We start from the raw sequence: 17,549 nt of genomic DNA on the forward strand, positions 1-17,549 counted from the left end.
ATGTTCTGAAAATTGGCCTTGAAAAGGAAAGAGTTAACCATTCTTTAACTTATCATTTCTAGGAAAAACTAGTTCATCCCCAATTGACACAGGAAAGCTCTTCATTCTAGAAGAATGGGAGCCAAAATGTTAGAAAGAATGGTAGAATTAGAAAATCACTATTCTTTTATCCCCAGGGAAATAATTAATTAAGCAGCACCAATGGATACAAAAAGCAAAAGTTTGTTGGGGAACCAGACACTCGCTCCAAGCCAGACCATCATCCCACAGGTGACTGGCCAGCTGCAAAGGGAGAAGTCCGCTTTATCGTGGCCACATCTGGCGGGCACCATCCTAGCCACATGAACACAATTTGCGTCTATAATCGTGGACCGATCTGACATTATTTGTCCCCTGTTGTGACAGAGTGTAACGTACACAGCACCCCTACAAATCTAATGAAGCTTTTAAGCCTAATTTTCAGTTTTCAGGAAATACAAGGAATAAAGAAATAAGTTAAATGACACTGTGAGAATAGTCAGAAACTTTCAGACTATAGAATATTGTGTAAGAACACAGATCTGGTCTCTCCAAAAAGTCAGTGTGATTGGGAGAGAGTGAGGAGTCTAGATGAAAAGATACTAAAGAAACACAACAACAAAATGCAATATAGGAACACACTCCCTGCCAGCTTTGAGCTTTCTCAGGATTTCGGCCTCCTTCTCAGGGAATAGAGGGCCAAGGAAAACACTAGACTTCTCACCAACACATGAGGCTGGGTCCTACTCTGCTCCAGGCAGCCGCCAGCATCCTGAACCTGCACCGTCACCCCAGAGTGCAGACGGGTCGAAGGCATCTATGTCTTCTATTCACATAAGATGTAAGATGTAAGATGAGTATTTAAGACCTCGTGCTTATTTTTAATTATGACCCAGGAGGAGCAGATCACCTCACTTCAGGGGAGCAGACAGAAAGTGAAAGAAAAAACAGATCAGGCCCGGGAGACACAGAAGGACAAGCGTCGCATGGCCTACAACAGGAAGGGCCTTTCTGAGGGAACTTCTGGAACCACTGCCCCCCTGTCAGACGCAGACCAAAACAACTTCTCTGAGCAGCACTCCCAGGAGAAATTCATCAGGTGGGCCTCCAAGCAACCCAAGGAGGGGAAGGCCAGAGCCCCAAATTGAGGGTGTGGCTGTCACAGCATCAGATGGGGACAGGGCTGTCCTGCCTGTGGGGCCCTATGGATCACCATGCCTAACCCCAGACAGACAGGACTTCTCCCAGGCAGCAATCCTGTCTTCTCTTGGCCCAAAGGGAGCATTCTAGCTTTAAATGCTTGTGTGGTCATTTGCAGGCTAAACCATTTTCGGTGGATCGTGCCAGCCAATGGTGAGGTGACCTTGAGAGTGCACTTCTCTTCTAATGATCTTGGGAACTTTGACCAGATGTTTAACTTTGAGATCCTTGGAACTTGCCACCAGTACCAGCTCTATTGCCAAGGTGTCTGTACTTACCCATACATTTGCCAAGACCCAAAGTAAGTATATTTTACTTTAAAGGAAAAGGTTGATGGATACGTTTTAGTTTTCTCCCATGGTATGTTGAACAAAGTGGATCTTGATACTAGTGTGGACTGGGACAGCATCCCAGAACTCTTATTGTATTGGCTTCAATGTCTTGGACATTGACTAAACCAGGAATGACATGGTACCATGAGACTAAGATAAGGAGAATGTTAACAGATGTGAAGAGGGGGAAAAGTCTTCCTCTGGCCAGTTAGTTTGCTTATTTAACTATTAAGCATATTTAAACAGATTTTATATTTACTGTAGGACTTTTTATCCCATAGTATCAATATATGTGTGAATCTCCATGGGTGGGCTTTTTTCCAAGCTGCCAAACACCACCGTGCCCCTTATATACCACATAAAGGCACCTGGAACCCCCCTTGGGGAAGGGGCCTTTTATAGCTTATCCACCAAGAGGAACTTTTTTTGTAACACTCAGTAAGGGGCCACATTGGACAAAGAATTCAAAACCTAGTTAATATCCACCAGAATTAGTTTTCCATGGAGCTTCTCAGGAAGTTTTCTAACTGGGTACACTGGAACAGGAGATCCAACTCAGCTCTGTCATCAGCCCCTCATTATGAAAGACACCACTGGGAATCTTTTTTCTCGAGTTCAAATCGTACTATCTTCACTCAGGGTTGGGGAGAAGGAAGGAGAGGGAAGAAAGGCTCAACAAAGGCCCTCAAATTAAGAGTCATTCTGTCTCCAGATACCTGTACCTTTTGCTGAACAGGGAGCATTGGGTTCATGTAAACATCAATGGCGGCATTGAACTTCCATTCAGACAGCCTCTCCTCTTCCCTCCCTCCCCTATGTTCAGAGTGGTATTCCCTCAGCGGAAGAAGGACATGAAGACAAATGAGGTCATCTTGAAGAAATATATTATGAGCATGGACAGGTTTTACTTCGGTCCACTGCTTTGTGGAAAATCAAGAGATAAGTAAGTGTTCCATTATTTGAAAGCAGATTTCAGCCTCCTGGGTTGGACTCATGAATAGTACAAGCAGAGTTCCTATGTAAATGTAGCCATTAGCCCTGAGCCATAAAGTGGGAGAACTGGGTTCTTGTGCCTCAAGTTTCTGATAAGCACCCAGATGAATGGGGGGGCCATTTTCTCAGATGGGAAAGCCTGTAAGAGGACAGGTTTTGGTGGGGGAAGGGTAGCACCAAGAGATCACTTTGGGATAAGTTGAGTTTGAGATGCTTAGGAGATATAGCTAGTAGCCACATCAAGCAGAGAATATAGTTCTGATTCTCAGAGGAGAGTCTGTCTTCAAGACAACAAAAGTCATAGGTATGGATAAGATCATCTAAGGAGAGAATACACAGTAAGGAGAGAAGGACCATGGATGGAGCCCCAAAGAACTCCATTCACAAGAGGAAAAGCCAGCAAAGGAGATGAGAAAGGGAGCCAGAGCTATTGGTGGAAACCAGGAAAGAGTAGTGTCACAGAGCCATGAGAAGAGAGTGTGGTCAGCTATGTTGAATGCTACAAAGGGGGCAGAAAGATGAGGACATCGACATCCACAGGGTTCAACAACATAGAGGTCATGGGGGCCTTAGCAAGAGCCCTTTTGGGAATTTTAGAATGAAGCCCAAGTAAAGTGAGTTGAAGTGTCAGTGGAAGGTGAGAGAATGGAGATAGGGTGTGAAGATATGTCTTTGGAAAGCTTGGCTGTGAAGGGAAACAGAGAGAGTCAAGGATGGGAGGGAAACATGGAGTCCGGTGAAGGCTGCTCACACACTGGTGTTCTCATGATGTTTGGATGCCAAGGGAAAGTAGGGAGGAGAAGGTTGGAGTTTCAGGAGAAAGTTAAGGACCATCAGTGGTGAAGTTCCCTGAGACAACACAATGGGATATGGAGATGCTGGCCTTTGCCAGGAAGAGGAACCATCATCTCATACTAAGAGGAAGGAAGGTGAGATGGCGTCAGGGGCAGGTAGGGTTACAGATTTGGTTGGAATGGTGAGAAAGTTCCTATGCCACTGTCTATGTTCTCCATAATGAATGATGTGAGGTCTTCTCTAACAGTGAGGGAAGTGGAAGAAGATAAAAATGTTGAGAAAATGGAGAAAGTATGAAACAATTTTTGTGGAAACTGGGAGAGGGAGGATATTAGAGAAATAGATTCATATTATCAGGCAGACTTGGGGGCCCAGGTGAGGCTGATGATCATAAATTTTTAGTGATACGAGTTTTTTCAGTTATATGCAAATTTCTTATTGTATAGGGCAGGGAAATGATACCAAAACTGGAACCAAAGTCTAACCATGTCTTCATTCAATCTAGCATTTATTGTGATAAGTAGAGAATGTTTATTTCTGTGATTACCTGTAGATTCCCTTAATACCTCTAGTTTATTTCCTGACATGCTGGACTGGAAAGAGAAGATGAAGAGGGTTTGAAGACGGGGAGGATCTTCAAAACCCAGTGGAAGTGACGGCTTAGGAGAGAGAAGGAGTGGGGGTCAGGTTGATGGACGTGATGTATATAGCAGCCTGGGAGTTGGAGTCAGGTAACTCATGACCATTCAGAGAGGCATGTGTTTGGGGCACCACTGGAATTAACCAGGACTTGGGGCCAGGCAGCAGTGGTCCCGGAGGAGAGGGATTGCAGCGGCCCAGGGCAACCAGGTATTTTTCGTTTATTCTTTTAAACTTTGCTGAGCCTCAACCTCCTCATCTGCAAAATGGGAAAATAATAGCACTCACCCACAGATTCGTGAAGACAGAACTGGATAATGCACATGTAACTTAGCGTAGTCCTGGATGGTGGTGATTACCGGTTAGACATGAAGGCCACCACCCTTTGGCGGTTACACAGAGATTGCGCTGTCTCTCTGACTCTGATTTGGTCTCTGCCATGCGTTCTCCTTCCTTCCTCCATCATAGCCTGTTCAAAGAGCTTTTCAGACTGTTTCTGAGCACCAGTGGGTACCATGGGGCCCTGCTTCCCTGATCTGTCCTATGACCTCTGATGATGTGCGTCTTCATTGGCATTCCTTGTGCCTTCTGTGGTTCCTTTTCGGTTTGATACCATTAACTGAGCAGCTTCCAATGCCCGTGTTACTCAACTCTGTGGATCTGTCCCCAAGGTACTAAGGAACAAAAACAACCTTGTAACAGTGAGCAATGCCAAGTGAATCCATGTTGGAACAGTAACATCCTGTACGGGTATAGGAGAAGGTGGTGACGGACGTCATCTCTAACACATATGAGATATAACAAGTTACGCAAATGATCATCTCTCCTGGGAATTTAAGTACTGGAAAGAATATAGCTGCGTATTTCTCAGTTAGAATTGTTTGCGATAATAGTAACTACCATTTATTAGGGATTTGACATCAGCAGCTGTCCTAAGAGCGGTAGGTACACTATCTCATTTAATACTCATAGAAATCCTAAAAAGTATTATTATCATCACTTTTTAGAGATGAGGAGACCAAGGCTTGGGGAGGTCAGGTCACAACTTCAAGTCTTCACAACTACAAAGCTTGTATTCTTAGCCACCATGCCACTGCCTCAGTGTAACCATCCTCTCCTTTGGAATTGCCTTGCACCTCACAATCTCCTCTTCCACGTGAACTCTCAGTCAATCCTCACATCCGTAACCCTAATTTTTGTTCATTTCTAGGTACAAGTCATCCTTGTTCCCAGGCAACATGGAGACACTGACAATCCTGAACAACTCCCCAATGGACGTGGAGGTGTTCTTCTGTTTTCAGAATGACATCAAAGCAAGCACCTACTTCCTGGAGCCCACCAGCATGACTCTGAAACCCAGTGAGGAGCAGGTACAGTCCCATGGAAACAAGTCCACCAGGGCAAGGCTTTCTGGGGAAATTTGAGGCCTTGCCATCCTTGGTGTAAAAGTACTTTGTTTTGACTCTTCCATTAGATGCTGAGCGTATGGGCCTACCCTACTGCAGTTGGTGTCTTTGAAGACAGCATCGTCTGCTGCATCAAGGATAACCCAGAGCCAGCCATCTTCAGATTAAGCTGCCAGGGGGTCCGCCCAGAACTCGAGCTGGACCCCAGGCAATTGCATTTTGACCGGCTCTTGTTGCACAGGTCAGATTTCTGGATGATACCAGGACTGGAAGGGAATTTAAAGAATGTTTAGTTCTAGGGTGACCAACCCATCCTGATTTCCCTGGTTTTAGCACTGAAAGTCCTGCGTCCTGGGAAGCTTCTAGTCCTATGCAAACCAGAATGGTTAGTAACTCTTGAGTTCACGGTCATTAACCTGGGTTCAATGTCTGGACTTCAGCAGGGTTGAGGAGCCCCCTAGGATCAACTGCCACAGTGTGTGAATATTTGCATTTTTCTCAGAAGGAGACTAGCTTTTTCCAGATTCTCAAAGCAGTCCCTTACCCTGAAAGGTTAGGAAACTTTGCTCTAGAAATTAGATTACAAACAGAGAACACTAGACCAAAACTGGAACTTACATATTCATTCACTGGAACTGTATTATTCTAAATAAAGAATGTTTATTTCTGGGGCTACTGGGAAAGCATATTGTTATGATATGTATCCTGCATTCCTTGATCATCGTTACCAGGCCGCATTTCTGACAAATACTGATTAGTGAACTAAGCAATAATTGAAATCATCAGAAGTGCTTTTTCTGACCTGTCATAATAAATCAAAATCATTTAAAACTGACAAAATTTCTTTTGGTCTCTGCAGAAGAGAATTCAGGGTAGTTCACCTCCGCAACGTCACCCCCCTGCCCGTTGCCTGGCGGATCACCAGCCTGGAGCACCTGGGCGATGACTTCACCGTGTCCCTGATGCAGGGGACCATCCCTGCCAAGGCTGAGTATAGCCTGAAAGTGTACTTCCAACCCTCCAAACCCGTCAACATCAAGAAGGCAATTCGGTTGGAGGTGAGGCTTCACACATCTTCAGACTTGGTCATCAAAATGTGCACACATTGGGTTCCCTGACACACACTACCAACACACACACACTAAGCCAGGTCTCTCTGTTACATGCTCCCATCTGATCCCCATTTGACAACCCCCAACCCACAGCATCTTGCTGTACACACACTGCAAGTTCCACAAAAGCAGTCCTGTTCATGACGGAGTTCCCAGTGTGAAGAACAGAGTACTCAATCAGTGGGGATGAATGACCAAATAAATGAACAAGTGAAGGGGGTTGCTATCCCTAGGTAAGCATTAGATTACTGATTTCACGTCACCAGACCAAGTGACCCCTCAGATTCCGATCTCAGTAAACATCACCTTCTGGCCAGTTGCTCCCAACAGGCACTGGGAATCATCCTTGATTCCCCTCTTTTGCTGACAGCCTCTCCTCCAACCCAGTTCTCCAATGAGTCTTGTCAGTTCCATCTCCCAGTGTATCTCCTGCCCATCCACTTCTCCGTCTACACTGCTGCCACCACCCTGGTCCAGGCTACCTGCAGTGTCTCTCACCTGGACTTCTGCAGAGGCCTCCTAACTGGTTTCCCTCTTCCCACTCCCCACAGTGTCCAAAGGAACCTTTACACTGTCAGTCATTCTCCTTCCTAAAGCACTTTGCTGGCTTCCCGTCACAGTCAGAAAAGAGCCCAGGGTCCTCCCCTGCTTTTGAGGCCCTGCCGGCCTCTGTATCCACATCTTACTCTCACTCATGGCTCCTATCACCTGGTCTCTTGCCTTTTCCTGCCTCAAGCCCCTAGCCTTGCAGCACCCCTGCCAGAATGTTGTCCCTAGGCTCTGTGAGGGCCACCAAACGGAACTGTTCAACTGGGTTCCCTAATCATCCCACCAAGGGAATCCCCTGTTATGTGCAATCACTCGCCCTGTCTTCTGTCCTTCAGAGCAGCTACCCCTTTCAGATGTCATCCTGTTTCTTACTTTCTAATGTGGAATCCATCAGGACAAGGTCTCACCTGACTCGTTCATCATCTGTCTTGGTTTCCGAGGGCTGCTGTAACAAATGACCACAAACTGAGGGTTTAAACAGCAGACATTCACTCTCTTACAGTCCTGGAGGCCAGGAGTCTGAGGTCAAGGTGTCTGCAGGGCCACACTCCCTCTGAGACTCTAGGGAAGAATCCTTCCTGGCCTCTTTCAGCTTCTGGTGGCTCCAGGTGTTCCTCGGACTGTCACCGCACACTCCTCTCTACCTCCATCTTCACACGGCCTTCTTCTCTGCTTGTGTCTCTTCCTCATCTGTCTCTTATAAGGACACTTGTCATTGGATTTAGGGCCCACCCAGAGAATCCAGGATGATCTCATCTCGAGACCTTTAACTTAATTACATCTGCAAAGACCATTTTTCCAAATAAAGTCACATTCACAGGTTCCAGCTGTTGAGACATGGACATACCTTTTTGGGGGCCACCATTCAAACCACGACACCATCGTATCCCCAGTGTCTGGCACAGGCCTGGACGTAGAAGACGCTCGATAGAATCTGTAAAATGAATGACTGAGTGTCACTGACTTTTGATGCCTGAATCAATTCTGCAACCATCAAGAGGTCATCCAAGTTTCTCTTTGAATATTTCTCTTTGAACGTTTCCGTATTTTAACAACTCACACGGCATCCCTGTTTGTTCCAGTTAAAGAAGACACAGTGGGTCTCCCCTTTGGCCCCCCAAAGTGGTCTAAGTCTTCTCTTCCCCAGATTACATTCCTTCACCAACTACCCTAGAAAATGCCTTGCTCTCTGGTTCTTTGGAAAGCGCTCTGGTGAACTCATTTTATTTTATTTGTGTACCTCTTAAATTGTCCTTCCTATTTTCCTCATTTACAAAATTTAATCTCTCCACTCCCAGTGGGGAAGCAAAGGAAATAGGATGCTCTGGGTACTTGGTATCTATCAGTAGAAAAGTACTATATAAGTTCTGGAGCTGATAATCCAAGTTCTATGTCCTATTTTTCCCCCTTGCTGTCAGCCTTTCTTGTTGTCATCTCTGTCAGAGGGTGAGCAGCAAAAGAAAGAAGGTAAGACTCAAGTCGGTCCGATTTGCCCTGTGAAACATTGACAAAGTGTTTGATGAAAGAAAAGATGGAAACTCGAAATTAAAACTTGAGTTTGGTGGCAGCTGCAGATTTCCCCTTTGGCACCCAAAGCACAAATATTGGGGAGTTGGTGACTCATTTTTCCAACTTGAGGCCTCAGCAGAGAGGCAGGTGGTCTCCAGACAGAGGCAGGAGAGCCACGCCCACTGCCCAGCGGCTCTTCCCCTTGACAAAGGGACCCTTTATTGCCCCCTCATTGGTCTCAAGAGTCAACAGTTGGGTCCAGCTGACACCTGACTGCAGTTCAGATGTTCCTTAGGACAGTAAGGGAGGGATTGCCACCAGAGATGACAACAGAGGGGACCGTGAGCAACGGGAGGCTGGGGTCTTTGCCTTTATATGTTATATATATAAAATATATAAATATATATATTTCCAACTTTAATAGTAATGATATTCATGTAAATAAGGCTTTTGAAAACCAAAAAGAAACATCAAACACTTATTTTGTATGAAAAATCTAGCACTTTTTCCACAGCTTGAATCAGAAACAACAGAACAATTCAAATTTATAAGATTAGTAGAGTATGTATGATTAAGAATAGACAAGTTTTCCGTTTCAACTGTCAAAAGAATGCTCTTCAAGTTTATTTGACTTAAAAACTCCAAAGAACACTTGCTTGCAATGTATACTCACAGCCCAAAGTTCAGTAATGTAGCAACGATCGTGCAAATAATTTAAACCTAGTAAGTGGACAAGCTGGAAAATGCAGTCCCTTTTCCCCATTTTCATATGGAGTGTCTATACCAGCATTCCCCAAAGTGTGTTATGAAGACTAATCCTACCAAATGCTCAGTGAAGACAAAAGCTAAATACACTCCAGAATCTTCTGTGCCATATCACTTTTGCACAATTCCCACTGCACGTTACATAGTTTGGGCTCGAAACACACCATGGTTCTTGCTTTTACTGGATAATGTCTCTTACCCTAACAGGTTTCAGACGCAGATAATCTTGTTGGTGTTGTTCAAATTGAAAACATCGTGGTCTTTGCAGAGTCCTACGACATTGCCTTGGACATCACCTTCCCCAAAGGTCTGTGGACCAGTTCAAGGAAAGGGTGTTTAGAGTCACATCTTTTACTACAGTATATTGCTTGTGCAGAGGAAGACTAGTGGTTGTTGGGGAGGAGGGTGGAATTTCAGTAAATAGTCATGCAAGCCCCAAAGTGATGTTAGCAACATTACTACGAATCTTAACTTCAACTGGAGATGACAAGGGGTGGTCATAAATATCAAATTTGCAGAGTTCTTTTCTGAACAGTCATTTGAGAGTGAGTACCTATCTTTCTGCCTGTCTTAGTTTTCTATCACTGCCATAACATATTGTCACAAACTTTGTGGCTTAAAACAATACAAATTTATTATTTTACAGTTTACTATTTTACAGAAGTTCAAAATGGATCTCACTGAGCTAAAATCAAGGTGTTGGCAGGGCTGCATGCCTTTCTAGAACCTCTGAGGGGCATCCACTGCCTTGCCTTTTCCAGTTTCTAGAAGCCACCCATATTCTTTGGCTCATGGTCCCCTTCCTCCGTCTTCACAGCCAGCAGTGTTGGATCAAGTCCTTCTCACACTGCCATCCGTCTTGGTTCTCCCACTTCTGTCTCCCTCTTCTACTTTTAAGGACCCTTGTGATTACATTGGGCCCCCCCAGAGAATCCAGGATAATCTCCCTATTTTAAAGTCAGATGATTAGCAATCTTAATTTCACCTAATACCTTAATCCCCCCTTGCCATGTAAACCAGCATATTCTCAGGCTCCAAGGATTAGCATGTGGACAGCTTTTTCGGGGGGAGGGGCATTAGTCTGCCACCCGCACTGCCGTAACACCCCAGTTAGATCCCTCCCTTTAGCGTGCAGTCTCCACTGTCCCTCCTTTCTCTCATAGGTCTCCTTCCCAGCAAGATTCATGGAATGTTGGACCTACATGTTTGCCTAGATGTCGTTAGTCTTATGTACAAAGATATTTATTGCAGCATTATTTATAACAATGGAAGATTGGAAATAACCTAAATGTCTATCAATAATGGAATATTATTATTGTAGGAATGATATTGTAACTTATAGAACAGCCATATCGTGGTATATTATTAGGATCACATTTATGAGGAGTTTTTAATTATGTGGGGAAATGCTTATGATGTAATGCTAAGTAAAACAATACAAATTTATATGTAATATCCCAACTCTGTATATTATACATTTGATACAAAATTTTTTTTTAAATACGGGAAGTGTTAGCTAATGGGAAACATGAAAGGAAGGTCAGTGGTCCAAGGATGGAAGCCAGAGGAAGCCACCCCATTGAACTGGGTGCAAGAGCAGTGTCTGTTGTTTGCTAAGACTCAATTATAAGAGGTTTTCCTAACCACAGTGTTTTCAGAAAACACACTCTCTGAAATTGTCACTATGGATCTTCCATGTGAACTTCAAGAGAAGTTCCCCTGCTTCTCGCTCCCATGCCCGCTCACCCCTCCCCACCTCGGCCTCTGACCTCTGCAGGAGCTGAAGGAGGCCTTGATTTTGGGGTTGTGAAGGTCATGGAGGAGGTGAAGCAGGTGCTGCAACTGAAGAACCGTGGGAAATACGAGATCGTGTTCAGGTAAGCTGAAAATCATCGGACATGTGGTCCTTCACATCCACTCATAGGGAGAAGAGTGCTGTCTGGGAGATAAAAACAAAATCTCTCGAGGAAATCATAAGAACCACCTCTGCTTTTAGCCTCTCTTGGCTTCAGGTGAATGACATTCCAGCTGCTAAAGAGAGCAGAGATTTTCATACAGCTCTCAACTCTGAGGCTTTATGGGGATCCTTAATGCACCTGGAGCCCCAGGGGTCTGGGGGTGGGGGAAGAGATGCAGGGAGAGAGGTTGGGAGGAGGAGACACTGGGGTGAGGAGAGGTCCTTGGGGTGGAGGGAGAGATTGGAGATGGGGGACTGGCCTCAAGCTGTCCTGCCCTCCTTTTGACTCCTGTCAGTTTCAGAAGTTAGCGCTAATTCTACATAAGATTTCATGTGAAGAAAGGATTTTGCAATTTTCCTTTGTAATTGTAAGAACCACCATATTATAGAACCCAAATGGCAGCATGGTGGAATAGAGCTCCAGCTGTGCTCATCTCTTGAGATTAAAAATGAAACACTAAATAAGGGAGATTCCTCAAAGAGGAAAGGTTGGCTCTGGGTGGAGACAGGGAGGAGGTCACTCAGGCAGGGTCACACGACTCTTGGCGGCAGTGCCAGCACCTATGGCTAGTCTATTTTATGGAAGATCATCCTTCCCCCAGAAGAATTCACAGTTGTTAAAGGGACTTCCTCCTTGCAGATTTGGAAGAAATTCAGTGTATTCATGATAGTTTCATTTCAGCTAAAAGAATGCTGAAATTAGAAAGGTCCCACTTCAGTACTATCATTACTTAGAACCATAAATTGAAATAAATAAACATAAATAAAAGCTAAACAAACCAGAAGGAAACCACTGTCACTTTGGAATTAGTACTGAATGGAATCTTGCCCATTTGTGAGTTTTGTTTTACATTGTGATGGGGCGTTAGCTCTGCTCTTTCAGACTGCATGGAACAGAATCGCCCTTGAGTGGAAATAGGTGATCAGGGTGCGCTGAAAGGCTGTGCCGGGAAGTGAGGAAGCACGGGCAGCAGGCATGCAGCAGTGGAGTGGCCAGGTCTCCTGGAGCATAGCGATAAGTTGGGTCCCCGCAGCAACTCCAGGTGTCCTGCCTCAACTTAAGGTCCCTGTTCCTGCTCCAGTCCCTCTGCCATTCTCACGAGTCAGCCTCTCTCTGTGGCTTCTCACCACATCCCCATTGCTCCACGGCCTCCCTTTCCAGGTGCCTCTGTTGCATGGCCTCTGTCCCCCTGCTTTCTCTCCTTCCTTAGATCCTCTGGCTTCTGCATCACTGTTCCCTCTGTGTGTACTACATTCAGTCACAGAGAAGGGAGGCAAACAGAGTGAGAGAGACACACAGATCGAGAGACAGGGAAAGAGAAACAGAGAGAGAGAGAGATGAATTAATTTAGTTGGTCCTTATCCACCATCAAGTGTCCCCATTGGACGGAGATCTCCTTCAAAGGCGCCTCTTGATTATGGGCTGGAAATGGCTCTCTGCCTCATGCATCGCTCACTGGCCCAGTCAGTCCTGGCTATTGAGGGGTGATCACAGAGTATAAAGCACAGTGGGCACTGCTAGGCATAGTGGTTAAACAGGGCTGGAGACATGGCAGACACTTAACAGTCTAGAGTCTCCTCTCTAGTATCTTGGATTCCCTGGATAATGACTTAAATTGACTTTTTATCTTGGCTTTCAGCTTTTCCGTGGACTCTTTAGGGACAAATCTAAATTCCATGATCTCAGTCCAACCGCCGAAGGGCTCACTGACCACAATGGACAAGCCCACAAGTGTCCAGGTGTTCTTTCATGCAAAAAAGGAAGTGAAGATCGAGCACCAGCCAATTCTGCGCTGTCACGTAAGAGAATTCAAAGGGAAAACTCACTCAGTGGCAGGATTGTGGTATTTGTGTCAAAAAGAAGAGTACGTGATCTAACCCATGCTCCAGGGGGAAAAGAGGACTGGCCTCGGTGGCAACCAGAGAGGCTACACCAGGGTTTGGTCCTCAGCTAACAGGCACAGGTAGGTCAGTGGGAGGTGTGCAAAGTCATCAGAAATTGAGAGCTCCAGAGAGGAAATGTGGCCCCTGGTCTTTGGGGAGCACCAGAGACAAGAAAGCTGAGTTCAGTCATTGAGCGCAAAAGAATGGGCAAGTAAAAACAGAGGGCAAAGTTAGTCCCTGTTGATCCATGGCTGGTACACATCAAGCTCTATGTTAATGCTTGCTAATATTATTGCTCGTGCAATAACATAAAGAGAATGAAATAAAGAACTTGGTTTCATGTCAGTGACAAAAATAGAGAATGAAGTAGACAGTCGAAGGAATCCTGGAGCTATGCCAGTGGCTGACGTCTTCCCAATCCTTCTTTCCTTTCTAGATTACTGAGCCCAATATCGCAGAAGGAGGTGAAATCATTGCCAGCATCCCAATTAAGTTTTCTGTGAATGCGTTGTTCTCCAAATACAACATCAGCCCCTCCTCCGTCATCAACTTTGGGGCTTTGATCTGTGGCAGTCGTCAAAGCACCACTTTCACCATAGAAAATCAAGGTCTTACTGACTTCAAGTTCGTCCTTTCTAGGCTGACAGGGCAGAGGCCTCCTCCTCAAAAGAAAGTGTAAGACAACTATTTACTTAACTCAGACCACTCACTCCCTGGTTAATAAGTGCTTTATGTTTTACAAAGAGCTTTCATATATTTTATATAATTCACCTAATCCCCTTTTGTGGGTGAGACCACTAAGGTTTAGAAATGATTCATCCAAGATTATGCAAGAAGTCACCAGTAGATCTCAGTTCTGAACCCATACCTCTGACATCAGATTTCATTTATTTTCTAACTGCTGTTGAATATGTGACAGATTTTAGTTGGACAAATGTAAAATCTTATGCTTGGGATTGTGTCTGTTGTCCTGGTGCTTCCAGTGTGCTACAAGACTTACCAGTAAGTCTTTGTCCTGTCTGTCATTCTGTTGGGTGGCTAGGGACCACTACAGCAGCAAGCTAAATTGAAATACATCATAGCTGTGCTGGGGAAAGCCCAGTTCCCCCTCCTGGCCGCTCCTTTACACTCACACTACCACTGCACTCACAACACCTCTGACCCCAGATGGTTGGATGTTTGTCTTCACACCAGGAAATTCTGTACCACCAACTAGCTGTCCTACAATTTAACTCAATTCTGACACTATCTGCTTAGAGATAGCAACTGATCCCATAGGTTAGGGACTCAGTCCCATGAGAATGCTCTCCCATCAGGTGCCAATTGCAAGTAGTAGGTCCCCAGGTTACCCACAACTTCTGTCTGACTTGGCTGAAGATTGGAGGTTCCCATGACCTCCTTTCCCTTGAATTTGATTATCTACTAGAACAGCTCACAGAACTCAGGGAAACACTTACATTTACCAATTTATTAAAGGATATGATAAAGGATACAGATCAACAGCCAGATGAAGAGATACTTAGAGTGCAGTCTGGGAGGGTCCTAAGCACCATGGAGTTGGGGTGTGTCGCCCTCCCAGTATGTGGCACCAACCTGAAAGCTCTCCAAACCCCAGTACTATTGGGATTTTGTGGAGGCTTCCTCACACAGGTATGATCAATTATTAACTCCATTTCCAACCCCTTCCCTCACTAGAGAATGGCGGGTAGGGCTGAAAATTCCAAGCTTCTAATCATGGCTTGGTCTTTCTGGTGACCAACCCCTATCCAGGAGCCATCCGGGAGCCCACCCAGAGTCACCTCATTAGAACAAAAGACATTCCCATCACCCAGGAAATTCCAAGGGATTTAGGAGCCCCGTGTCAGGAACCAGGGTCAAAGACAAACATTCAAATTATAGTTGTTCCTAGTGCTCTTATCACTTAGGAATTTTGTTTCAGGAGCTCCATGCCAGGAACTGGGGCAGAGATCAATACATATTTATTTTCTATTATCTCACAATAGCTGTGCTTCTTGATGGGGAATGGCAAAGGGTGTCCTGGAAATGTGGACCAGAGAAAGCATGGTGATGCCTTCAGTCAGGACTGTTACTGCCTTCTCCCCATGAAGACACTTTACTACCACGGCTCACTTAGTAGTTGTTCCAACAGCAAAGCTCCATATTCTTCGAAAGGTGGCTCTCAATCCATTCACCAGAGCATTTACCTTTTCGAGTGCTGTTTTGGCTTTTCTTTGATTATCATATTCTTTTTTAGCAAATTAGGGATAGTTTTACCAATTCCCAAGGCACTTTGTCTTGACTTCCTAATTAATCAATTATTAATTACTTTAAAGTTGAGTTTCTAATTAATTGTTTTAAACAAGACATACAGCTTTACATTGTAATTGTTTTGTAAATGTTTTATATTTTTAAGGATATCATCTTCCATTTTGGCAAAGTTTGAATGTATTAAGAAAGTTTTGGTTAAACTGTCTAAAGTCTCTTTCTTCCAAATTTAATTTTAACTTAATTTTTTAATCATTTATCTTATAATAATTTGATAATATTCATTTATAGTGGTTATAATCTAATTGTTTTGCTTTAAATTATTTTTAATTTTAGTTTATTTTTTATTTTAGCATGCACAACTTCATGCAAAACTTGAAAGGGAGTTGAACTTCAGTTGATCTGGTCATTAAACAAGTGAATACTTAAGTATATAAAACTCTCAAAAGCTTAAGACTGATTGCACCTCAAATATATTTGAATATTTTAGGTGAACTGGTCTCTCGACAAACTGATTATTGGGTAAATTAGCTTCAAGTGAATTGAACAGTTACCAAAATCTGTGTTTGTGCTCTTCTTAAACTAAGTCTTAAAACAGCATGACTATACACGTGAAGAAAAGGAAGAGAATTAATCTATTTGCCATTTCATTTTTAAATGAGATCAGGTACAATTTTGATGTCTACCAATAATATTCCACACAGCTTTCCAGTAAACTCAACTAAACATTTAAAAATTATTTTATCTCAGTAATTTTCAATGTCTTTATGAACCATATTTAATCAGTACAATTACTGTGTAGTTTTCTTACAGTTGTTAAATGAGTTTGGCTAATGATAAATAAGCTTACTGTGCTACCCTGATGCCCTCTTGGGCAAAGAAGAGCCCTTTCCCCTATTCCCAGAGAAGGGACTTTTCAAGCAGACAGACAGGTGTTTAATGACACTACCCCAACCTGAGAGTGTATTCTTGCTTCTTTAATCAGAGCCAGCCATGTTAGACATGCAAGATCCCGGGAGAGCGAGAACTACTACAAGTCTGGCCCTTCGAAAGCATCCAAGTTCCCTGAGTCTGTTCAGAAAGAAGTGACCATCACAAACCAGGTGAGTGCCCTTTTCCTTATTCACAGAAACCCTGTAAGGCCACCTCCCAACTAGTTCTTGCAACAAATACCTCCCTAGGAGAGCAGGATTTGAGTCTACCGCGGGAGGAATATTAAATAGTTATATTGAAATATCACTTTCATTTTAAGACAAGGTATTGTGACTTTTAATTTGGATATCCTCTTTTGCTTTAAAACTTTCATTGGCTCCTCACTGCCTGAAATTAAGCTTAAACTCTTCATATATATTTTAGTCAAGAATCGCTTGTTTATAAGAAACAGAAGCCCATTCAGACTGGCTTAAATAAAAGGAGATTTGGAGACCTCTGCTTCTGGTAAGATGAAGTAGACATACTTTTCCCTATTCTCCCTAACTAAGTACAATTGAAAACCCTAGACGTTATGTCTGGAACAAACACAGAAGACAAAGGTGGAGAGAGAAAAATCAGACCAGCTAGGGTCCTTGGGACCCAACGAACTGGGCGGTGAGTTCCCTGAGTTTCTTTTTTGCCTCATATATCCCAGACTGGATTCTGAAGAAGCCAGCAACCCAGAAACTTCAGTAGTCACAGACCAGAAAAAGCCCCCAAAATAGACTTCTTCCGTGAGCCAAAAGACCGAGAAAAGAGCAACCTAGCAAGACAGAAAACTTTCAGATAAGAGTGGTTCTATTACAGTCAAGCACAACAGAAAATCTACCCTACCTCTACTAGCAAAGGTTAGTAGGGAGCCTAGACATCCACCCTATCCAGGCTATAATGAGATGTCCCAACCACCCCCACAAAGTGATATCCAAGAAGGTCCAGGAAGGAGCCAGGACTTTCATTATCCCCCACCACTTCCCATCACATGGAAGCCTTGATTTCCACCCCAACCCAGTGGTAATGAGACGTCCTTCCCCACCCCCCAGTGGGCCTCCCTACTCCATGGCATCAGCAAAACAGTCATGAGGCACTCCTGCCCCTCCCCTCGAGGGAGGTGTCAGTCGAGGAATAGTGGAGAACTGCAACTCCCACCCTCGCC

The 17,549-nt window shown here is 44.2% G+C and overlaps 1 protein-coding gene across 4 annotated transcripts in view; it reads left to right on the forward strand.

Annotated features, from left to right (window-relative positions):
* Positions 1-17,549, forward strand: part of HYDIN (HYDIN axonemal central pair apparatus protein) — a 338,461-nt gene that overhangs the window by 258,035 nt on the left and 62,877 nt on the right. For all 4 annotated transcript variants that reach the window (XM_070500558.1, XM_044761259.2, XM_070500554.1 and 1 more), the window contains 11 exons: positions 915-1,117; positions 1,337-1,519; positions 2,374-2,493; positions 5,188-5,347; positions 5,452-5,624; positions 6,243-6,441; positions 9,526-9,625; positions 11,096-11,195; positions 12,916-13,075; positions 13,596-13,834; positions 16,410-16,527. In XM_070500558.1, the coding sequence (XP_070356659.1) occupies positions 915-1,117; positions 1,337-1,519; positions 2,374-2,493; positions 5,188-5,347; positions 5,452-5,624; positions 6,243-6,441; positions 9,526-9,625; positions 11,096-11,195; positions 12,916-13,075; positions 13,596-13,834; positions 16,410-16,527 (1,755 nt within the window). The remainder of the gene's footprint in view (positions 1-914; positions 1,118-1,336; positions 1,520-2,373; positions 2,494-5,187; positions 5,348-5,451; positions 5,625-6,242; positions 6,442-9,525; positions 9,626-11,095; positions 11,196-12,915; positions 13,076-13,595; positions 13,835-16,409; positions 16,528-17,549) is intronic.

Source organism: Equus asinus, chromosome 28 (genome assembly GCF_041296235.1).
Source record: "Equus asinus isolate D_3611 breed Donkey chromosome 28, EquAss-T2T_v2, whole genome shotgun sequence".
NCBI classification, from domain to species: domain Eukaryota; kingdom Metazoa; phylum Chordata; class Mammalia; order Perissodactyla; family Equidae; genus Equus; species Equus asinus.